Source organism: Typha latifolia, chromosome 10, assembly GCF_019914945.1.
Source record: "Typha latifolia isolate L0001 chromosome 10, TyphaL0001v2, whole genome shotgun sequence".
Taxonomy (NCBI): Eukaryota; Viridiplantae; Streptophyta; class Magnoliopsida; order Poales; family Typhaceae; genus Typha; species Typha latifolia.
Window position 1 is genome coordinate 10,629,384 of NC_133095.1, and position 25,346 is coordinate 10,654,729.

The following is a 25,346-nucleotide window of genomic DNA, read 5'->3' on the forward strand; positions in this document are numbered from 1 at the left end:
GGGGGACTGTTAATATTAACACCCATTAATTGCATTGATCTACCCAACCATCTCAAAGTCCACTTGCTTGTAAACATGATAGAAAGAAAATAAAAAGTCTTCTCAAAGTCTTCATCACTTGATGGAACCACTTTGTCTTAACAACCCATCTCTTCTTATACAGAGAGGATCCATTTAGCCTCCATCTGAACTGATCCTTGTTACTACTTCATCTTCTGTACCTGTTCATTTACTCCTCCCCCCTACTTCCTTGCAGCTGTGACTCCTCTTGCTCACTATGGAGTTTTTAGCATCCATCTTTGACAACATATTCCGTCCACTGAAAGATTTCTTTGCTAAATCATTTGGCTACGTGATGTCCTGCCAAGACTACATAGAAGCTCTAAGGAATGAAATGAATGAGCTGAGGAGCAAGAGAGATGATGTGAAGAGAATGGTGAATGCAGAGGAGCTGCGAGGCAGGGTGCCTACGAGCCAAGTAAAGCTGTGGCTCGAGAGAGTCGCGGCGCTCGAAGAACAAGCCGCCAAGGTCGACGAGGAGTTCCGCGAGCGGCTCACCGCACCCGGGAACCAATCGAAACGCGTGTTATCGACTTATCAGCTCAGCAAGAAGGCCGATAAAATGGTCACTGAGGCATATGATTTGAAGGACAAAGGTAGCTTCAATAAGGTAGCCGATGAATTAGTCCAAGTCCGTTTCGAGGAGATGCCAAGTACGCCGGTCGTCGGCATGGCCTCCTTGCTTGACCAACTCAGTGATTCTCTCGCAAACGACGAGGTAGGCGTCGTAGGGATCTATGGCATGGGCGGTGTTGGAAAGACCGCTCTCCTGACCAAATTCAACAACGAGATCCTCGCTGTAGCGGAACAGATCAACTTGGCAATCTACATCGAGGTAACGAAGGATTTCAACATGGAGGAGATCCAAAAGGTGATAGGAGATCGCCTCGGCTTGTCCTGGGAGAGGAAGACGCCCAAAGAGCGTGCACTGATTTTGTACAAGGTATTAAGCAATACGAACTTTGTGCTACTTCTTGATGATCTATGGGAGCCTTTGAATCTTCGGAAGCTAGGAGTTCCGATACCGAAGCGGCAATCGAAGAGCAAGATCTTATTGGCGACAAGAATCGAAGACGTCTGCGATCAGATGGATGTCAAGAAAAAGATCAAGGTGGAGCGCTTGCCACAGGGTGAGGCATGGGAATTGTTCCAAGAAAAGGTTGGTGAGGCATTAGCCTGCTCCAACTCGAGCATCCGGTGTCAGGCAGAGGACGTGGCCGCCAAGTGTGGCGGTCTTCCCCTCGCACTCATCACAGTCGGCCGGGCAATGGCGAGCAAGAGGACTGCGAAAGAATGGAAGCATGCCATCACCGACCTCAAGAGCGCCCCATGGCAGCTCCTTGGCATGGGGACTGATGTCTTTGATCATCTGAAACGCAGCTACGCTAACTTACCGACCGAGCAGTTGAGGACTTGCCTCTTCTACTGCTCTCTTTTCCCTGAAGAATTCTCCATCCATAAGGACTGGATCACTCATTACTGCATTGCTGAAGGATTAATAGATGACCTATACACTGAGGTAGATGAGATCTTTAACATGGGGCATCATCTCCTTGGTGTACTAAAGAGAGTTTCCTTAATAGAACAAGGTGATGATGAATACTATATCAAGATGCACCCCATGGTCCGGGCCATGGTCTTGTGGATTACATCGGAATTTGGGGGCAAGAAGACAAAATTAATAGTGCAAGCCGGCACCGGGCTGAAGGAAGCACCAAGAGCTGAGAAATGGACCGAAGCTGAGATGATATCACTAATGTATAACGACATTCGTGAGCTCTACGAGGCACCAAATAGCCCTCATTTGCGAACTCTGCTGCTTCATCAAAATCCTGCATTGGAGAAGATATGTGATGGATTCTTTCAGTTCATGCCATCACTTAGAATCTTAGATATTTCTCTGACTTCAATAAGCAAGTTGCCATCGGGGATCGGCTCCTTGGCTTGCTTGCAGTATCTTGAATTCTGCGCGACCAAAATCACGTCGCTGCCAAGGGAGCTCGGATCTCTGATAAATTTAAGATCTCTACTACTCAGTAGGACGCCTATCCAGACAATCCCGAGCGGCGTGATAGGTGGTCTGTTGGCATTGGAGGTGTTGTACATGTACAAAAGTTATGGAGATTGGAAGGTTGGGTCTAGTGACACAGGGGTGGAGTTCCAAGAGTTAGAGAGTTTGAGGAGGCTTAAGGCACTTGAGATAACCATAAAAACTGTCACTGCTTTGCAGAAGCTCTCACAATCGTATCAACTCGCAAGATCAACACGACGTCTACATTTAAATGGCTGCCCTGGACTGCTGACAATCCAATTGCCCTCTTCGAATCTTTGGAAGAACATGACTGGATTGAGCTTCGTGAGGATTGATAATTGTGATGACTTAGAAGATGTGATCATTGATTGCAGCAGTGCAGATGACGAGCTGTCAGTCCTATCTACTCTTCAGGAACTCATCCTTCAAGGGCTAAAGAATACTAGGATTGTCTGGAAAGGAGGTTGTGTTCAACACCTTACAAACTTAAACATTTGGTTTTGCAATGGAATAGAGCGGCTGATTGAAATATTGAGTGAAGAACAACAAGAACTACAAGAATGTAGGTTGATTACTGCCTTCCCTAACCTCAAGTGGTTGTATCTCCACGGCCTGCCAGATTTGATGAGCCTAAGCAGAGGAAGGACTTTATTGGCCTTCCCCTCATTGGAGATCCTCAAGGTGTTGAAGTGCCCCAAGCTCAGGACACTAAAGCTATCTGCAGAGAAACTAAAAGAGATTAAAGGTACCATAGGATGGTGGGATGGAGTGGAATGGGATGATGATGACCACAAATATGCTCTCTTGCCCCTCTTCAAACAGCTGTGATGGATGATGACTTTGTACATCCATAGTGTTGATGTCTATCTCGCTTTCGTAAAATAATTGGCATCCTCACATGTGAAATTTCCAATCCAAGTTGTACAACAGAGTTTATTTGTATCTTATCTTAATTTTACTTGAGCTATTTTTCTTTTTGCTAAAAAATGGTTCACAAAGAACTCAGAGGAAGTGCCAATTCCCTATGTGAAATATAAGATCTCCCGGATGCATATCCTCTTTCCAGGTTGCCCATCACAATGACTCCCAAATTTAAATCTTTCAAGCACTGCCCCTCCGACAGCAACCCATTCAACCTAACAACTTGTCGTTCATAAGGAGAATTTGCGAGTAGGAGATAGACTCCCTTCTACTTGTAGCTCACTGTTGGAGTATTAGTAAGAATTTTGAGACTATAAATGAGTTTAAAATATACCAAATATATATGTATATACATGTTGGAATACATGAGCATATCTCAAAGTTTAGAATATACCAAATATATCCTAAAATTAGTTTAAAATATACCAAATATATGATTATTAAATTGGTTATATTCTGTTTATTATCTCAACCTGATTAATTTGTTTATGAGCCAATTAATTAGTCTACAACCCCAAATAAACTCATAAATGATGTATAAAAACTTGAATAACTTGTGTTACTTGATAACCTTTTTATGACTCATGTGACTCTTTTAATAAATGAGTGATATTTTAGATTATTTTTTTAGAATAGTTGATCAGTTGTAAGTTTAAGGATGTTTTAGGTTTAATTATTTTGTGTTTCTTATCTTTGGATTAGATTGAATTAAAGTGACTCTTATAATATAAAATTATCATATTATAGAGTTAATAGAGCATAATCACTTATTTTAACATTTGATATATGTATTATCTCTAAGTGTCTTATTTACTCGATACTCTTTATACTTTAAAAAAAAATTGATTTGTTCGTCACCTTAAAAAAGACAAATAAAAATTAACTGCATTTTTGGTGTAAAATTTTCTAAATTCTATAATGATTTTGGAGGGTTTATTCTCTTTATTTGCTTGATCAAATTAGTAGATGGAATTTTAATCAGTTGAGTAGACCCAATTAATCTTGGTTTCACCTTCATCAATTTTGAACCACTCTCCTTGGTGTACTCGCTACAATTGAGAGTTTGGTTCTTGTTCTCTCTTATTCCTACAATAAAAGGGAAAAAAGAATAAGGATTAGCAAATGGAACCAAACAAGGAATTTACTGTGCCTTATTTTAAAGCTCTAAAAGCTTTCTTTGCAGAAACTAAATAAAACCTTGTCTTAAACTCTTAGTTAAAGAAATTAAAGAAACAAGAAACTGTTAAAAATTGGCTCAAATTCAGTTTTCAGCAAAAATTCAGCAATGTTCAGCTTTTCTGTGCCGCGCGTTCGAACGGGCCCTGAGGGCGTTCGAACGCGGGCTCAGAGAGAGAGAGCAGTCTGAGAAGCAGGCGTTCGAACGGCCCCAGCCGCGTTCGAACGCGAGCCAACCCGAGAGCAGACTTTCTACAGGCGTTCGAACGGGCCCCAGCCGCGTTCGAACGCGAGCCAACCCGAGAGCAACATGTTCTGCAGGCGTTCGAATGGGCCCCTCCCGCGTTCGAACGCCCCTTCAGTTTTGCAGTATGAATACTGGGTGCGTTCGAACGCGACCCTGAAAATCCCCTTTTCTGAACCTGACTATAAATACTAAAGTTAGGTATTAGGGCTTGGTAGTTGGAAGAACATTAATGAGGGTTGAGCCACCATTGTATTGAGAGTGATTAGAGTTGTTAAACTCTTTGTAAGTGAGGGATTTGCATAGTGAAGAAGATTGCTCCGCCCGTGGACGTAGGCACATTGCCGAACCACGTAAATCTTGTCTCTCTCTCTCTATTGTCTCCATTATTGGTTTTGTTGGTGCTTGCATATTTTAGGGTGTTAATCCGTGGTTAGAACTTGCTTATGGCTTTTCTAACACCATTAACATTCCTATTGGAGTATTTGTATGCTTTGCATTGGGTGTTTTTTCTCTATTCCCATTTAAACATATTTGGGGTTGAAGGTCTTGCTTCCGCTTCCTTCACCCATTTGGGGTATTTGCACAACAGAAACGAGTTCTAAAACTTGGTGGGATACCATAAAGTTCCCATCTCAAGTCCTCGCCTGCATAGGTTGACTTCTTAACGCAATCTCTTCTCATGTTCATCTTTTTAAAATGGTGTCATTTTAAATAAACACCATTAGTCTTCATTATCGCCCAACCAAACCTTTGTCAAACTCTATATATCTTCTTGGCAATCTCTTCTCATGTTCATCAAGTTCCCTCCCACACACCGAGAATTCATTTAGTTTCTTCTGTATCTCGGCATCCGTGACTCCTCTTGCTCATCATGGAGTTTTTAGCGACCATCTTTGACGACATATTCCGTCCTCTTAAAGATTTCTTTGCTAAAACGCTTGGCTACGTGATGTCCTGCAAAGACTACATAGAAGCTCTAGAGAATGAAATGGATGAATTGAAGAGCAGGATCGATGACGTGAAGATGATGGTGGATGCAGAGGAGCGCCGAGGGAGGGTGCCTACGAGCCAAGTGAAGCTGTGGCTCGAAAGAGTCGCGGCGCTCGAAGAACAAGCCACCAAGGTCGACTTGGAGTTCCGCGAGCGGCTCACCGCCCGCCGGAACCAATCGAAACGCGTGTTATCGACTTATCATCTCCGGAAGAAGGCTGATGAGATGCTCATCACTAAGCCAGGTGATTTGAAGGACAAAGGTGGCTTCAATAAGGTAGCCGATGAATTAGTCCAAGTCCGTTTCGAGGAGATGCCAAGTACGCCGGTCGTCGGCATGGCCTCCTTGCTTGACCAACTCAGTGATTCTCTCGCAAACGACGAGGTAGGCGTCGTAGGGATCTATGGCATGGGCGGTGTTGGAAAGACCGCTCTCCTGACCAAATTCAACAACGAGATCCTCGCTGTAGCGGAACAGATCAACTTGGCAATCTACATCGAGGTAACGAAGGATTTCGACATGGAGGAGATCCAAAAGGTGATAGGAGATCGCCTCGGCTTGTCGTGGGAGAAGACGACGCCGAAAGAACGTGCGCTGGTCTTGTACAAGGTATTGAGCAAGATGAACTTCGTGCTAATTCTTGACGATCTATGGGAGCCTTTGAATCTCCGAATGCTAGGAGTTCCGATACCGAAACGGCAATCGAAGAGCAAGATCATATTGGCGACGCGAATCGAAGACGTCTGCGATCAAATGGATGCCAAGAAAAAGATCAAGGTGGAGCGCTTGCCACAGGATGAGGCATGGGAATTGTTCCAAGAAAAGGTTGGTGAGGCATTACTCTCCCCCAACTCGAGGATCCGATGCCACGCAGAGGAGCTGGCCGCCAAGTGTGGCGGTCTTCCCCTCGCGCTCATCACGGTCGGCCGGGCGATGGCGAGCAAGAGGACAGCAAACGAATGGAAGCATGCCATCACCGTCCTCAAGAGCGCACCATGGCAGCTCCTTGGCATGGAGACTGATGTCTTCGATCATCTGAAACGCAGCTACGATAACTTGCCCACCGACAAGTTGAGGACTTGCCTCTTCTACTGCTCTCTTTTCCCTGAAAAAATCTCCATCTGTAAGGACCTGATCACTGATTATTGCGTAGGTGAAGGATTAATAGATGACTTATACATTGAGGTAGATGAGATGTATAACATGGGGCATCATCTCCTTGGTGTACTACAGACATCTTCCTTACTAGAAAGAGGTGACGATGAAGACGTAACCAAGATGCATCCCATGGTCCGGGCCATGGTCTTGTGGATTGCATCGGAATTTGGGGCCAAGAAGAAGAAATGGATAGTGCAGGCTGGCGTCGGGCTGAAGGAAGCGCCAAGAGCTGTGAAATGGACCGAAGCCGAGACGGTATCACTAATGTATAACGACATACATGAACTCTACGAGGCACCCAATAGCCCTCATCTGCGAACTCTGATGCTTCAACGAAATCCTGCATTGGCGAAGATATGTGATGGATTCTTTCAGTTCATGCCATCTCTTACGATCTTGGATATTTCTCATACTTCAGTAAGCACGCTGCCATCGGGGATCGGCTCCTTAGTTTGCTTGAAGTATCTTGACTTATGCGATACCAAAATCAGCTCGCTTCCATGGGAGCTCAGATCTCTGGTGAATTTAACTTTTCTAGCATTCTCTGATACGCCTATCAAAACAATCCCGAGCGGCGTGATAGGTGGTCTGTTGGCGTTGGAGGTGTTGTACATGGGCCAAAGCTATGTAGATTGGAAGGTTGGGTATAGTGGCACAGTGGTGGAGTTCCAAGAGTTAGAGAGTTTAAGGAGGCTCAAGGCACTTGGCATAACTATACAAACTGTCACTGTTTTGCTGACGCTCTCACTATCTTATGGACTCGCAGGATCAACACGAGATATAATTTTAAACGGCTGCCCTGGATTGGTGACAGTCCAATTACCCTCTTCTGATGTCTGGAAGAACATGACTGGATTGAAGAGACTGTGGATTGCTAATTGTATTAACTTAGAGTTTGTGATTATTGATGGCAGCGGTGCAAACGACGAGTTGCCAGCCCTGCCTAGTCTTCAGATACTCATCCTTCAAGAGCTAAAGAATACTAGGATTGTCTGGAAAGGAGGTTGTCTTCAACAGCTTACAAACTTAAACATTTGGTTTTGCACTGGAATAGAGCAGCTGATTGAAACATTGAGTGAAGAAGAACAACAACAAGAAGAAGAATGTAGGATGATTACTGCCTTCCCTAACCTCAAGTGGTTGAATCTCCATGGCCTGCCAAATTTTAAGAGCCTAAGCAGACAAAGGACTTTATTGGCCTTCCCCTCATTGGAGACCCTTAATGTGGTGGAGTGCCCTATGCTCAAGACGTTAAAGTTATCTGCAGAGAAACTAAAGGAGATCAAAGGTGCCAGAGGATGGTGGGATGGATTGGAATGGGATGATGATGACCACATATCTACTTTCTTGCCCCTCTTCAAAGAGCTGTGATGGATGATTAGTTCGCTCATCCATCGTACGTCTACCACGTTTTTTGAAACCATTGGCATCTACGAATGTGTAACAGTAGGCTTGCCAAACCAAGTTGTACGAGAGAGTTTCTTTGTTTCTTATTGTAACCTTACCTGAAGTATTTTTCTTTTCGCTAAACTAAGGTTCACAAAGAACTCTCTCAACGGAATTAGGGTAATCACATATGAACTATATATATCGATGTATATAAAAAGACCTCCCAGATACATATCTTCGTTCCGAATTCACCATCACAACTCCCAAGTTTTAGATCTTTCGAGGCTGCTCCACCGTCACCGCCCCTCTAACAGCAATCCATTAAACCTAACAACTTGCCATTCACAAGGATCAGGTGAGTGAATTCATTTAGGATTTGCAAGTAGGAGATAAAATATCTTCTAGTTCTAGCTCAGTGTTGGAGTATCAGGAAGAAATGAGACCATAAATAACTCATATGTGTTAGATACATACATACATACATACATACATACATACATACATATATATATATATATATATAAAAGACATCTCTCTATTTCCTCTCTTCTATGGCTACACCTATGTGAGTGGTTTTAACCTGAGTTGATTTGGATGCACCAATCGTTAATTGTGCACACCCATCAGTCATGATCGCATTCAGAATAAACTATAGGATGTCTCTGTAGGAGGTCTATTATTATTATGTCTTACGTGATCATGGTCTTCTAATGCGGGTGTGATTCTTTCGTTTATACAATTGCATATAAGCCAATCTCTTTTTTTTCTTTGATTTTCTTTTATTCCTTCTCACTCTTTTCACATGCAAACTTTATGTATATAAATATGTATCCATATATATATAGGTTTGATTGGATAAGAGTTAATATCTTCTAAGGGCCTTTTCTTTTGAGCTCTAGCGATTCTAAGTGCACCTTTCTTACTCTCGCCTTCTCTCTCCCCTTCTCTGGCGACCGCCTTGCTGTTTCCTCCTCTTCTATTCTCCCTATTGCTAAGCATTAGCCTGCTAATTCACCGTCCTGGGCCCTTCTAGCTCTGCTAGCCTATCATTCTCTCTATAGCTAATTCTATTGCTAAAATCACTAGTGATATTTTTTGGGATAAAGGGTCGGATAAGCATGTTATGCATTATATTAGATGGGATGTTATTACCCAGTTTAAGGTCAATGGGGGCTTGGGCATTCGGGCCTTAAGAGCTGGCAGACTTGCCCTTATTGCTCTTAAGCCTTCGAAAATACTACATAAAGACAAGCCTGAGTTGATTGCATAAAGTATGATGTCTTTCATTCATCCTCAGAGACCTTCTATTCGTAAGAAGAAATGCTCCCTATTTTAAAACATCTAGTGCATACTCTTGTTTCCTTAAGGGATGGGTTTAAAAAGCTTTCTATTATTCTGCATGATGGCTTTTCAATATGCGTCTAGCTCTTTAGCCGACCTACATTAATATGCATATCTATATTAGGAAGAACTTGGTCGCTCAGCTTATCACTAGAACACTAATCGAAATAATGAGTGGTTCGGACCGATTATGGTTGAGGCTATCAGGTAGATTATTCTCCCTATTGATCCAGTAGATGACCATTGGATCTGGGTCAAGGACCCATCATCTAGGACGGTTCGCATTAAAAATGCATATGAGTTCTTCAATCCAATTTTTAAAGCGACTTCATCCAATCCAATTCTTAATACAACCTATAAAAGATTATCAAATATGGTGACCGTTCTTCTTTTTTTTTCATATAAGAAAGGGTAGAATCCAATTATCTTACAGATCACAGAGATAAATGAATAAGCTGAGAAAAAGAATGTGGGCTCTTATCGAAGTAAGGTTTGTACTTACAATTAATTTATCAACATGTAGTTCACCAACAAACCTACTTTAGCGAACAACATCTGTTCATAATGGGGTTAAACTTAGTGCCCAAAAGTCTGTACCTAAGCATGCAGGAACTGTACTTGGGAACTAAACAGCTGAATAGCCATAGAATGGGTGGAAATTGAAGATAATTTATACATAAACAAATATACAGTTAAGGTGGTACAAGTAAGCATAACTTGCCTTCATATATTTTGGTTCTGAAGAACACAATAAAGCTGCCTTTTAGACTCACAAATCTAGATCTGATGGTGGACATTGAGACCTTCTCAAAATACAATAGAATTTCCCTTTTAGCATTACAAGCAACAAACTCACAAATCTAGAGCTGGTGGTTGACGATAAGAGCTTCTCAAATAAAATAGAATTTCTATTTGACAAAATAATAAAAACTCTGCTTATAATTTTTTTATAAAAGAAATGGTCATGTGTCACCTTTGCTGATTATGAAACCAAGCAAGTGCAATGTAAAAGACAAAGATCATTTTAGTATTATAAACAACAAAATAGTAAAGACTACTTATAAATTTAAGAAAGTCGTGGCTCACCTTAAACCAAACAAGTCAATATAAACTCTCGAGACGTAGTTCTTTCAAATCAAATATAGATGCATTAAGATGAGAATAATTCAGCACATTTCGAATACTTTGATTTTAAAATTAATTTTCGCCTTAATATTCTTAATTAAATATCTCATATCTTATGCATATGCTCATACATAAAATTTAGACACATTACATAAATATAAATTATATTTTAAAATATAATTTGTTAATTATATAAGTATAAATAAAACCTAACAAAAAATATGTTATAAATACATGTTGAAAACATGAGCTTATATATCTCTTTCCGTATATATATGAGAAAACTTTGATCAGATAACAATTACGTTATTCCTTTTGCAAGCCAAGACCTTGAGGGCCGAGCTTGGAGCCGGTTCAGCAAAATTAATGAATTTATGAAGCAACTCCATCCACTCCTTAAATACAACCTATTATAGATTGTCAAATGTAAAATATTTTATGATTAATTTATCAGCATATATTTCACGAAGTCTATGTTAGCAAGTTGAGGGTGATGAGGAGTTGAAGGTTTTGGGGGTAGAAGTGAATTAAATGTAATTGAGCAAATTCTGAGTGAGCATCAGTTTGATCGAACTTGATTTGAAATTAATTTCGAGCCAAACCCGAAAGGGGTATGCTCATGCTCGAACCAGCTCGAGTTTTAAAAGAGCTTGGTTCAAATCTATTTCAATTCATGCTAGTTTTATTCAAACTGGTTAAAGTTATATTAAATAAGATTCGATAAAGCTAAGATTAGATTAGATCAAACTAGAGATTAAAAAAGAAGAAGAAGAAGAAAAAAAAAAGGAGAAAAAATGTGGGCTCTTGTAATTAATTTATCAACATGTAGTTCACCAACAAGTCCACGTTAGCAAGCAACGAATGGAAATTGAAGATAATTTAGACAACACCAAGTAAGAGAAAATTTTCTTTTGAATTTCATTTTGTAAGGATAAAATTTTATCTTCTGAATTTATACATTTTTTTATATATTTCTCTTCAAAATCAATAGCTCATATTGAGTTCTACCTCAGTATTCTACCGAAATTATTTTTTCTCATGGTATTATACCTCATTTATGATGCTAGAGAGGAAAAGTTTGGAAATAATTTTGTATTTATTTTAGTGAATAGATTAGGTTTAATAGTAGGTATTCGACTAGAGATTGGTTTGTTTCTATGAAGGAAATTAACGGCAACGAGCAAGAGTTGATTTAGATAGATTAAAAAAAATGAATGAGTCGAAATAAATATAAGGAAAAAAAATGAGGCGAAATAAATTTTTCCTTAAATATAGGATTTTCATGGAGAATTCATTTTTTTACTCTCTTCTTTTGTCACTGTACCTTGAAAGAAACTAAGGTGCTGGAATATTAAACTATCTTTTTTGACTAGTCAATTAAATTAATTAGTTAATTTAAGAATAATAAGTCTTCTCTATGCCTTTGAATCATACTAACTTTTTGGGCTCTCAAAGGTATTGAAAATCAAATAGTCATGTAGTATATCTAAGAGTCACGAAGGATAGATTAACTAAGAATCATATAATTAAATTACTATATATATAGTCTTGTCTTATGTATTGGCAAGCAAGGGAAGTAAGAAAGTTTTTTTTTTTTTTATCCATTTCATCTTGTGCTAAGTATCAAGAGAATAATTTTTTCTCTTAAATTTTTTACTACTTATTCTTAACAAAGTGGTATTAAAGTTAGCTTTTTTTTAAAAATAATGACTTCCAAAAATTTGTTGCAACCCCAACTTCCTCGCTTCATCAGAAAGAATTACAATTAATAGAGTATCTAAATGAAGGTTCTCTATGGATCTTAAAATCTATAGGATATCGTAGAGAATAGTTATGTTGAGCTGAAGACCAAGTTTTTACTGTTCACAAATTAATAGGTGTTAAATGGATCTACAAGATCAAGTTGAATGAAAAAGTGAAGTTGAGAAGCACAAGGCTCGATTGGTAACGAAAGGCTACAATCAAAAGTATCGTGTCGACTATAATGAAAGTATTGCCCTTGTTGTTCAACTTGGATATTTTTAGCTTCGGTGGCTCAAAATAGATAAAAAGTGTATCAAATAGATATCAAATCAGTATTTCTAAATAGTATTCTTGAAGAGGAAGTTTATATTGATCAACCTTCAGGCTATGTGAAAAAAAGTGAAGAGCATAAAATATACAAATTGAAGAAAGCCTTGTACAGCTTAAAGCAAGTACCAAGGGTATGGTATAGTTGCATCTATAGATATTTCTTAAAGAATAAATTCAAGAGGTGTCATACTCTTTACATCAAAGAAGGTACACATTGTGAGTTTTTCTTAAAGAATAAATTCAAGAGGTGTCATACTCTTTACATCAAAGAAGGTACACATTGTGAGTTTTTCTTAATTACATGCATTTATATTGATGATTTAATCTTCATCGACAATAGTCCAAATTATCTTCAAGCTTTCAAGAGAAGTATGATGCATGAATTTGAGATGACAATCATAGGACTTCTACATTTCTTTCTTGCATTGAAATTAAACAAAGTGGAGACAAAAATTTTATCTCACAAATTAGGTATGCAACATATCTCTTGAAGAGATTCTAAATAGAAGGTGCTTCACCTATAATTACACCTATGGAGGTTGGCTTGAAATTAAGCAAGCAAGGTGATGATAAACTTGTTGGTACTATTCTTAATTTATAGAAATCTTTTTGGTACTCATGTACTTAAGAAGTACATAATTAGATATATTGTACTCTGTCAGTCTTTTGAGCGGATTCATAGAAACACTAAGAAGATGTCATTAGAATCTGGAAAAGAATTTTGAGATATATTAGCGGTAGATGATAGCAATAGTACTTTCAGCTATATTTTCAATGTCAGGTCCCATGCAATTTCATGGTCTTCAAAGAAATAAGATGTTGTTGCTCTCTCTACTGCGAAAGCGGAGTATATTTCCTTGTCATTAGCAAATTGTCAGGCATTGTGGCTAAGGTGAATTTTGAAAGAACTCAAGCATCCATAAAAAAGGCACAAAATTATTTTGTGATAATAAATTAGCAATTGCGCTCACAAAGAACTCGATCTTCCATAAAAGCAAGCAAATTCGAGTTAGGTATCATTTTATCTGAGATTTGGTCAAAGATGGTGAAATTGAAGTCATGCAAGTATTGTAAGACTCAAGATCAATTAGAAGACATTCACCAAAGCTCTCAAGATGGATACCTTCACCAAATTGAAGAAGAAGCTCGATATGGAAATGGTCAAACTTAAGAGGAGAATGTTGAAATATTAAGGTAGCTCATTTGACAAGTCAATTAAATTAATTTGCTAATGTAGAATTCAAGAATAATTTAATATTGATTTTTTGGTTTTGAGGTGACTTTTAATCTTGTCTATACTTTTGAATTATATTAACTTTTTAAGTTATTTAGATGTTGAAAATTAAATAGTCATGTAGTATAATGTTATGAACCAGATCTAGACTTATTTAGACGTAAGAAAATTATAAAAATTTAGATGGTTGTAGCCTCGTGAGTTAAAGTTCTAATGGCTCTAGTTTCATATAAATCAAAGGTCTACATGAAAAGATATAAATAAAATAGTAGAGAGAGGTCGAAATAGGGCACAACGGTAAATATACGATGTTACGGCGGTCTTCGGATGGTGATGGACGACCAAAAGTGATGGTGGACCACTGTATAGTAGGGTGGCTACTAGAGGAAGGTGGTGCCTTGAGTTTGGTGCTTAGAAGGGTTATACGGTTCTGATCTACTCCTATGAAGATAAAGACGATCTAACGGCTATAATAAAAATGATAATTGCAATAATAAGAAAATAACTTAACTCAATTATTTCTCAATGCTTTTTCAATTAGGGCTACACTTCACATATGTATAGAGGCTGACCCTACACCAACTGTTATTAGAATTTGTCTTATTAGTTTACATTAAAGATAAACATAACATAGAGATAAACATGACTTAGATAAATCAACGTTACTTATTCTTCTCAGAGTGTTTCTTCGTTCTGCCACAGATAGAGTCTAAATCTAAAGAAACCTTGAATATAAAAGTTATAGTCCATGATGTCTGCTGAATATCTGTAGAATATTTTTTTGAAACTATGTAGAAGTTAATCAAATTGAATTTAGCTAATTAAATAAACTATAACCTACTTAGACTCTTAACTAAACTACATAAGTAAAATAAATAAGATAACTAGACTTGATCCATCGAGCCAATGTCCTTATGATGTGACTCGATCTGACTCGAATCGCATCATATGACTAAGAGTCATGTAATATAACTAAGAGTTAGACATGATCATTAGACCCGACCCCCTTAAACCTGCCCCGAACCCGCTTAGTCTTAATCGAGCTTAAGTTAGGGCTGAGCCTGACTTTAGGTTTGGCCAGACTCGAGATGGTAGTGGGCGGCATAGGCTAAGCCTTTACCCACCTGGCCCGAAAGCCCGATCCACTACTCTCATCTGTGGCCCGACCCATAATGCATGCATATTCCTATAATTTTTTTAGTCCCACATTGGATATTTAGTAAACTATATATCAATATATAAGTATGTTCTCATAAAAGATAACTAAAATATCTTCATATAAGCCCATTAAACTCGACCCAATAAGATATAATATTTTTTATATTTAACACATTATGTTAGACCCATTATACCGAGCTAGAATGTTTTAGCCCGACCCGAGTGATTGGTGGGGCTGGCCGTGAATAAATATTTAAATCCTATTAGCCCGAAAAGCCCGACAAGCTCGGCCCGCTCAATGATCACGTCTACTAAGAGTCATGTAAACCACTATATGGTCTTATAATTTTTAAACCACTTCATCTTATGTTAAGTATCAAAAAGATAATCTTATTCTTAGTTTTCTACAACCTTTCCTAAGATTCTTATAGGTTGAGAAGAGCAGGTTGATGCAGAACCTAATTTTGAGCCAATCCTAACATAAAATTATGGCACTGCCACGCCATGGTCTCTTTGAATAACATATTTTTCTTCATTCAAAAAAAAAAACATAATTTTCAAAATACGGATTGTTTATAATAACAACCATTAATTGCACTAACCTAGGCAACCAACCATCTCATCAAAGTCTTCTCTTGTCTGTTAAAAAAAGAATCCTCTCTTGTCTGACATTGAGTTGTCTTCTTCATAACTTAATCAAACCAATTTTTCCTCCAATATTTTAATATAATCTAACCAATCTCTGATCGCTTCAATCAAATTCGCTCCTCCTTGTTACTACTACATCTTCTGTATCTGTTCATTTACTCCTCTCTGATTCCTTGAAGCTGTGACTAGTCTGGCTGATCATGGAGTTTTTAGCATCTATCATGGACAGCATATACCGTCCACTTAAGGATTTCTTTACTAATACATATGGCTACACCACGTCACTACGTAGAAACTCTGGAGGATGGAATGAATGAGCTGAAAGGCATTAGAGATGACGCGAAGCAAAGGATTGATGTGGCAAAGCGGCGGCGCATGGAGCCTACGAACGAAGTGGAACTGTGGCTGAAGAGAGTGAAGAAGCTCGAAGAACGGGCCGCCAAAATCGACCAGGAGTACCATGAGTGGCCTACCGCCCCCGAGAATCAATTGCAACGCATGATATCCACATACCGGATCAGCAAGAAGGCTGATGAGACGCTCAATGAGGCACATAATTTGAAGGAAAAAGGTTGTAACTTCAAAAAGGTGGCCAATGAATTAGTCCAAATCCGTTTTGAGGAGATGCCGACCACGCCAGTTGTTGGCATGGCCTCCTTGCTCTGCCAACTCTGTGATTCTCTTTCAAACGACGAGGTAGATGTGGTCGGCGTTTACGGTCTTGGCGGCGTTGGTAAGACCGCACTCCTCAAAAAATTCAACAATGAAGTCCTTGCCGATGCGAAGGACATCGACTTCGCGATCTACATAGAGGTCACGAAAGATCTCAACCTGGACGAGATCCAGAGGGTCATCGGAGATCGCCTCAGCTTGTCTTGGGATAAGAAGACGCCTAAAGAACGTGCACAGGTCATGTACAAGGTATTAAGCGACATGAACTTTGTGCTACTTCTTGATGATCTATGGGAACCTTTGAATCTTCTAAATCTAGGAGTTCCCATACCGAAGCAGCAGTCGAAGAGCAAGATCATATTGGCGACACGAATCGAAGACGTCTGCGATCAGATGGATTCTAAGAAAAAAATCAAGGTGGAGTGCTTGCCACGGGATGAGGCATGGGAGTTGTTCCAAGAGAAGGTTGGTGAGGCATTAGCCTGCTCTGATTCCAGGATCCAACGCTACGCAGAGGAGCTGGCCGCCAAGTGTGGTGGTCTTCCCCTCGCGCTTATCACAGTCGGCCGGGCTATGGCGAGCAAGAGGACTGCAAACGAATGGAAGCATGCCATCACTGTGCGAAAGATCGCACCTTGGCAGCTTCTTGGCATGGAGATTGATATCTTCAATATTCTGAAATGCAGCTACGATAACTTGCCCACCGACAAGTTGAGGACTTGCCTCTTCTACTGCTCTTTGTACCCTGAAGAATTCTCCATTCATAAGGACTATATCACTGATTACTTTATAGGTGAAGGATTAATAGATGACCTATACAGTCAGCTGGATGAGATCTATAACATGGTGCATCATCTCCTTGGTATACTAAAGACGGCTTCGTTACTAGAAAGAGGTGAAGATGAGGACCATATCAAGATGCACCCCATGGTCCGGGCCATGGTCTTGTGGATTGCATTGGAGTTCGGGGCCAAGAAGACGAAATGGATAGTGCAGGCCGGCGTGGGGCTGAAGGAAGCGCCAAGAGTTGAAAAATGGGCCGAAGCCGAGATCATATCATTAATGAATAACGACATACATGAATTCTATGAGACCCCAAAAAGCCCTCATCTACGAACTCTGATGCTTCAACGAAATCATGTACTGGAGAAGATATCTGACGGATTCTTTCAGTTCATGCCATCTCTTAGAATCTTGGATATTTCGCATACTTCAATAAGAAGGTTACCGTCGGGGATCAGCTCCTTGGCTTGCTTGCAGTACCTTAATTTTTGCCATACCGAAATCAGGACACTACCAAGAGAGCTAGGATCTCTGGTGAATTTAATATTTCTACTATTCTCTTATACGCCACTCAAGACCATCCCGAGCGGCGTGATAGGCGGTCTGTTGGCGTTGGAGGTCTTGTACATGGGCCAAAACTATGGAGATTGGAAGGTTGGGTCTAGTGGCACAGGGGTGGATTTTCAAGAGTTAGAGAGCTTAAGGAGACTCAAGGCACTTGACATTACTATACAAACTGACGCTGCTTTGCAAAAACTCTTGCAATCGCATCAACTCGCAGGATCAACACGACAACTATATTTAAACGGCTGCTCTGGATTGGTAATAATGCAATTGCCCTCTTCGGATCTATGGAAGACCATGTCTGGATTGAAGAGAGTGACGATTGTCAATTGTAACAACTTAGAGGATGTGATCATAAATGGTAGCAGTGCAGACGACCTGCCTAATCTTCAACGTCTCTTCCTCCAAGGGCTTCAGAAGGCTAGGATTGTCTGGAAAGCTGGTTGTCTTCAACACCTTAAATACTTGGACATTTCGAATTGCATTGGAATAGAGCAGCTGATTAAAATTTGGAGCAAAGAAGAAGAAGACGATGATGATGGTAATGCAGAAGAATGTAGTATTATCACTGCTTTCCCAAACCTCAAGGTTTTGTGTCTCTATAACCTGCCAAAATTTAAGAGCCTAAACAGTGGAAGGACTTTACTAGCCTTTCCTTCGTTGGAGAACCTCAAGGTCGTAGGGTGCCCCAAGCTTAAGAAACTAAAGTTAGCTGCAGAAAAACTGGAGGAGATCAAAGGTACCACTGGATGGTGGGATATATTGGAATGGGATGATGATGACCATAAATCTGCTTTCTTACCCCTGTTCAAACATTGTGATGGATGATGATTTCCTACATCCACAGTGTCGATGTCTATCTCGTTTTTGTATAATAATTAGCAGCTGCAAATGTGTAACCATTGGCTTGCCAATCCAATTCGTACAACTGTCTCTCTCTATCTTATTTTTGACCTTACTTCTAAACTAAGAATTTTGCAATTTGGATTCAGGAGGACAGTAAACCAAAGAGGGTGATAAAGGAGGTGTACATGGCTAAGCATTGAAGGTATGGACATAGCAGCAACATGTTGGACACTATTTGTAACATAACTTTAGTTTATTACTTTTCTCAAAAAGTCCGTGTTATAAGAAAAAATGAAACTTGAAATCTAGGCATTAAGTAAGAATGAATAAAGCGGTACATCTTATTCTAACGTCTGGTTATGGTACATAAATATAAACATCCAACTTCCTGTCAATTTTAAGATTGTTTCTCTTGCCTCGGCCTTCCCTACTTTCTGTCGATTTTTGACCCCTCCCTTTGGGGAACCCCTTGCTCCTGGTGATCTCTCTCCTCCTCATCCCACCTTCGGGATCTTCTTTACATTCTTCCACCTCCCCCCTACTTGATGACCCCTTTGTTGCGCCCTCCTCTAGCGTTCTCCCAGCTGTTTATCCTTAGCCTCCTAACCAGACTTCTTGGGTCCTCCTAGCTCGTGGTCAATGATGGACAATTAATTAGTCATCTTGTTAGAATATAAAATATAAAATTACCGTTCTCTACAACTTAAACTTTTAGAGTAATTGGTGAATTAACATGGTATCAAAGCCAAAGGTCATGGGTCAAATCCTACTATACTTATCTTTTCTTGAAAATATTAAAGTGAGGAGTGTGTTAGAATATAAAATATAAAAATCGTAACCTTAAGCTTTTAGCGTAATTAATGAGTTAACACTTCTTCATTTTCAATGCCAACTTGCTAAAATTCAGTCTTCTACTAGTCGAATTATCTTTGACCCTCAACTTGTTGAATAGAACATTTTAAATGGCAATTTGCTTAGTTAGGCAAGTTCTCAGGTCGTCCTTTGCCTTTGAATATTGTTCATTTAGCTACCTCCAAGCTTCGAAAAACTTCATAGATCATTCATACATATGGTGGGGGGGTTTTCGCCTTCAACTTCAACAATATGAGGACATGCTGAGGATTCTTACTAAAGGCCCCTGAATGATTCGTGGCAAGGCTTTGAACTTGTTCAAGTGGAAGCCTCGTTTTCGTGCCTCATAGAAGGATCTCATCTTTACTTTGATATGGGTTTACCTTGTTGATATGCCTCTCAAGTACTAGAAGCATCCCTTCCTTCTTGCTAAGGATTTTGAGATAGTCTCTCCCCTTACCCTAACACTAAGGGTCCTTTAGGGTGGGGCGTCATGCCGCAATCACAGTAGTGGACAACGGCTCGCAATTGCCTAGTTGCCTCCTATAGTTCGATCAAGGACTTCTTTTGAGTCAAAGCCTCCAATTCACTCGTTAGTAGGCGGCTTAACAAGCCTGGGGAGCATGGATGAAGTCTTTGAGGCCACTCGTGTGGAGGCTCGCATAGCCGGTTATGCGTCCACTTTGAGACCCACACCCAACTTGGGTCTACCTCAACTTCCCCTAATGAATCTCTAGACTAATCCTCTCCCCTGTTTAATCCCAATATAGGCCATGCCTTGCCTATTTTCTCTAAGAATGGGAAGTTGCCACATCGCAGACTTGAGGTTTCTCTGGATGGCAATGAGATCTTGTCTACCATTTACTCTTCTTTGTTGCCATGTGTTAACATTTATCATATTCATCCTTTGGTCATCAACTCTCATCTTTGAACCCTTCTGATCAATGTATCCTAGTCCTCTCCTCGAGCTCTCCGTCGAACTCCTCAAGCCTACCTCCCTCTCACCCATTATCGTATCTATCCTCATCCCCTTATGCAACTACCATTTCTTTTCTTCGGAGGAGGCAAACCATCCTTACCTCAAGCAGTCGACCCCCATTTTGTATTATGTTATTCCTCTTTTTTTCATATCTAGGCCTTACTCGTGGGTCCTCCTTGTATGCTAAGGTCTCCTCTGTTTTAGAGGTCGTAGGGTTGCTGCCACCGGTGGTTGACCCATTCTTGTGCCAATCTCGAAAGGACCTACCCGACCTTCTAAGCGTGGTCAAACTCACGAGGTCTCCTTAAGAAGGAAAAATGGTGTATCGCTATTAGATAGTTGTACTCCATTGTATCTTACGATGATTTATATTATACATGTCAGATTATATTGTACTTGTGTATTAGTTATTTTAGTTTATATCTTGATGGATTGTCGTGGCCTGTGTGGATCTTGCTAGATATGATTAGTATAGATTTAGATATTTATATGTTAAAATGGTTATTTTGAGATGATAATATGATTTATTTTGAGGTGGATATGTAAATACAGGTGTATCTCCGTACACAGCGGCTCCACTTGTCCTATCGCATGCGCCACCCGTGCCGTATGGGGCACGTAGGCAAGCCGGACAGGAGCGTTATAATTCAAGTGGTATTAGAGCCTAAGCTTAAAGGTGATATAGTAAACCATTAAGAATATTAGTTGTCGCTTTATTCTAGGATTATGGTAGTAGTCGATCTTTACGAGTTGGATATTGTTTAGTTGAGATAAATGTCTAAGTGGTAATGTTGAGTTTATTAAGTATTGATATTTGGCAATGTTGATAGAAATAATTTGAGAGATTTGCATGTTGAGAATTTATTTGGGCTACTAATGGATAGGAAGAAGTATTTCTTTTCATCATGCATTCATGCACTATAGAGGATATATATTGATATGTTATAATCCTTGAAGCATAATATTGGAGATGTATACATATTCATATGATTTGATAAAGTGTAGAAATTTGTAAATAGGTTAAGATATTTATTGTAACAACTTCTTCCCCTTCACTCTAAAGAAATTAACTTAGCACCTATCTAGCTATTGAAAGCTAACAAGCTAGGGTTCATCCGACCTTCAACCACTTTTCAATCAATATCTCAAAATCTAGTAATCCAAATCTTGTAATCTTAGATTTGTTGGAAAGCTCTTTTCAAGGACGACAACATATCCAAATTTCAGAAAGATCCAAAGGTTAGATTATCCGTAGTTTCCTTCGAAAGTCACGTCATCAATCTAGTCCAAAACCGGTACGGATCAAATCAAGCCAGTTCGTAACAATATACTAGTTAGTTTAGTATCATTGATTAATTTCAGTAAATATAAAAAGCAGGAGTTAAAATAAAAATAAGAAGAAAAGAGGGGACGAAATAAGTTTTTCTTAAAATATAACATTTTCACAAAGAATTCATGTATTACAATGCCAACTCTCTTATTCTATCACTGTACCTAGAAAGAAACAAATTCGGGCCGATAGGTTCTAAACCCCAAGCCGGCCCTAAGCGCAAATAACAAATAAGATTCTTATCGGTCGAGAAGAGAAAGTTGAATGCAGAACCTAATTTTGGACCCATCCTAACAATAACTATGGCACTGCCACGCCACTGTCTTTATGAATAATATATTTTTTGAATATAGATTGTTTATAATAATAACCATTAATTGCACAGACCAACGCACCAAACCAACTCAAAGTCTTCTCTTGTCCGTTAAAAAGGAAAAGAAAAATCCTCTCTTGTCTGACGTTGAGTTGTCTTCTTCGCAACTTAATCAGACCACTTTTCCTCGGAACATTTTAATACGATCTAATCAATTTCTTCTCATTTCAACCAAATTCGCTCCTCCTTGTTACTACTAGATCTTCTGTCTCTGTTCATTTACTCCTCTCTGATTCCTTGCAGCTGTGACTAGTCTTGCTCATCATGGAATTTTTCGATTCTATCATGGACCACGGACAACATATACCGTCCACTTAAAAGTATTTCTGTGTCTTCTCGTCTGTAAGAAAGGAAAAAAGTCTCCTCTTCTCCGACACTGAGTTGTCTTCTTCATCACTTAATCAGATCAATTTTCCCATACCCATTCTCTACTCATTTGAATCAAATTTCCTCCTCCTTGTTACTACTACCTCTTCTATATCTTGCTCATCATGGAATTCTTCGAGTCTATCCTGGACAACATGTCCCGTCCACTTAAAGATTTCTGTGTCTACACCACGTCATGTCAATACTACGTAGAAACTCTGGAGGATGGAATGAATGAGCTGAAGGGCATTAGAGATGATACCAAGCGAAGGATTGACGTGGCGAAGCGGCGGCGGCGGCGGCGGCGCATGGAGCCTACGAACGAAGTGGAATTGTGGCTGAAGAGAGTGCAGAAGCTCGAAGAACGGGCGGCGAAAATCAACCAGGAGTACCAGGAGTGTACTGCCCTGGGGAGAAAATTGCGACGCATTATATCCACATATCGGATCGGCAAGAAGGCTGATCAGACGCTCAAGCAGGCACTTAATTTGAAGAGAAAAGGTTATAACTTCAGAAAGGTGGCCAATGAATTAGTCCAAGTCCGTTTCGAGGAGATGCCAAGCACGCCGGTCGTCAGCATGGCCTCCTCGCTTGACCAACTCTGCGATTCTCTCGCAAACGACGAGGTAAGCGTCGTAGGGATCTATGGCATGGGCGGTGTTGGAAAGACCGCTCTCCTGAGCAAATTCAACAACGAGATCCTCGCGGTAGATGCAGACATCGACTTGGCAATCTACATCGAGGTCGCGAAGGATTTCGACATGAAAGAGATCCAGAAGGTGATAGGAGATCGCCTCGGCTTGTCATGGGATAGGAAGACGTCTAAAGAACGTGCACTGGTTCTGTACAAGGTATTAAGCGAGATGAACTTTGTGCTACTTCTTGATGATCTATGGGAGCCTTTGAATCTTCGGAAGCTAGGAGTTCCGATACCGAAGCGGCAATCGAAGAGCAAGATCATATTGGCGACACGAATCGAAGACGTCTGCGATCAGATGGATGCCAAGAAAAAAATCAAGGTGGAGTGCTTGCCACGGGATGAGGCATGGGAGTTGTTCCAAGAGAAGGTCGGTGAGGCATTAGTCTGCTCCAACTCCAGGATCCAACGCCACGCAAAGGAGGTAGCCGACAAATGTGGCGGTCTTCCCCTCGCGCTCATCACTGTCGGTCAGGCGATGGCAAGCAAGAGGACTGCAGACGAGTGGAAGCATGCCATCACCGTCCTCAAGATGGCACCATGGCTGCTCCTTGGCATGGAGACTGATGTCTTCAATCATCTGAAACGCAGCTACGATAACTTGCCCACTGATAAGTTGAGGACTTGCCTCTTCTACTGCTCTCTTTTCCCTGAAGAATCCACCATCTATAAGGACAGGATCACTGCTTATTGCATAGGTGAAAGAATAATACATAACCTATACGGTCATCAGCTGGATGAAATCTATAACATGGGGAATCATCTTCTTGGTGTACTGAAAACAGCTTCCTTACTGGAACGAGGTGATGATGAAGACTATATCAAGATGCATCCCATGGTCCGAGCCACGGTCTTGTGGATTGCAGCATTAGAATTCGGGGCCAAGAAGACGGAATGTATAGTGCAGGCCGGAGTCGGGCTGAAGGAAGCGCCGAGAGCTGAGAAATGGACCGAAGCCGAGACGATGTCACTAACGCATAACGACATACATGAACTCTATGAGACACCCAAGAGCCCTCATCTGCGAGCTCTGATGCTTTCAAAAAACCCTGCATTGGAGAAGATATGTGATGGATTCTTTCAGTTCATGCCATCTCTTAGAGTCTTGGATATTTCAAATACTTCAATAAGTGAGTTGCCGTCAGAGATAGGCTCGTTGGCTTGCTTGCAGTATCTTGACTTGTGTAATACCATAATCAAGTCGCTACCAAGGGAGCTTGGATCTCTGGTGAATTTAAGATCTCTGCTACTCTCTAATACGCCTATCAAAACAATCCCGAGCGGCGTGATAGGTGGTCTGTTGGCATTGGAGTTGTTGTACATGGGCCAAAGCTATGGAGATTGGAAGGTTGGGTGTAGTGGCACAGGGGTGGAGTTCCAAGAGTTGGAGAGTTTAAGGAGGCTCAGGGCACTTAACATAACTATACAAACTGATGCTGCTTTGCAGAAACTCTCGCAATCACATCAACTCGCAGGATCAACAGGATATCTTCATTTAGAGGGCTGCCCTGGATTGGTGACAATCCAATTGCCTTCTTCGCATCTCTGGAAGAACATGACTGGATTGAGAGTCATGCGGATTGATAGTTGTGGCGACTTAGAAGATGTGATCGTTGATGGCAGCAGTGCAGATGACGAGCTGCAAATCCTGGCTAATCTTGAGAATGTCACACTTCAAGGGCTAAAGAAGGCTAGGATTGTCTGGAAAGGTGGTTGTGTTGAACACCTTACATACTTAAACATTTGGTTTTGCATTGGAATAGAGCAGCTGATTGAAACACCGAGTGAAGAAGAACGTAGGATGATCACTCCCTTCCCAAACCTCAAGGTGTTGTATCTCTATAGCCTGCCAAAGTTTAAGAGATTAAGCAGTGGAAGGACTTTATTGGCCTTCCCCTCATTGAAGATCCTCAAGGTGGTGGAGTGCCCCAAGCTCATTGCACTAAAGTTATCTGCAGATAAAGTAAAGGAGATCAAAGGTACCAGGGGATGGTGGGATGGATTGGAATGGGATGATGATGACCGCATGTCTACTTTCTTGCCCCTCTTCAAGCCGCTGTGATGGATGGTGACTTCGTTCATCCACAATGTTGATGTCTATCTCGTTCTTTTCAAAATAATTGGCATCTGCGAGTGTGTAACTACAGGCTCGCCATTGTACAAGAGTTGTTCTGTATGTTATAGTAACCTTGAACTATTTTTCCTTGTGCTAAGCTGAGGTTCACAAATTCCCAATCAAAACAATTCCCAAGTTTAGATCTTTTAAGGATCATTCATAAGGAGGTGAGTGAATCCATGTAGGATTTGGGAGTAGGAGATAGAATCTCTTCT

The 25,346-nt window shown here is 40.3% G+C and overlaps 4 protein-coding genes across 4 annotated transcripts; all 4 read left to right on the forward strand.

Moving 5' to 3' along the window:
* The first annotated feature begins 131 nt into the window (after window positions 1-131).
* Window positions 132-3,059, forward strand: LOC140796056 (disease resistance protein RPS2-like). The gene has a single exon (XM_073148899.1). The coding sequence runs from the start codon at window positions 278-280 to the stop codon at window positions 2,918-2,920; it is 2,643 nt and encodes an 880-aa protein (XP_073005000.1). The 5' UTR covers window positions 132-277; the 3' UTR covers window positions 2,921-3,059.
* A 2,248-nt stretch (window positions 3,060-5,307) lies between these two features.
* Window positions 5,308-7,956, forward strand: LOC140796004 (disease resistance protein RPS2-like). The gene has a single exon (XM_073148842.1). The coding sequence runs from the start codon at window positions 5,308-5,310 to the stop codon at window positions 7,954-7,956; it is 2,649 nt and encodes an 882-aa protein (XP_073004943.1).
* A 7,797-nt stretch (window positions 7,957-15,753) lies between these two features.
* Window positions 15,754-18,400, forward strand: LOC140796006 (disease resistance protein RPS2-like). Its single transcript, XM_073148843.1, is given in 2 exon segments — window positions 15,754-15,836; window positions 15,838-18,400. Coding segments are annotated over 2 exon segments (2,646 nt in total).
* Window positions 18,401-21,663: 3,263 nt separating this feature from the next.
* On the forward strand, window positions 21,664-25,212 carry LOC140796646 (probable disease resistance protein At1g61300). The gene has a single exon (XM_073149719.1). It carries the CDS (start codon window positions 22,444-22,446, stop codon window positions 25,075-25,077), a length of 2,634 nt encoding a protein of 877 aa, XP_073005820.1. The 5' UTR covers window positions 21,664-22,443; the 3' UTR covers window positions 25,078-25,212.
* The last annotated feature ends 134 nt before the right edge of the window (window positions 25,213-25,346 follow it).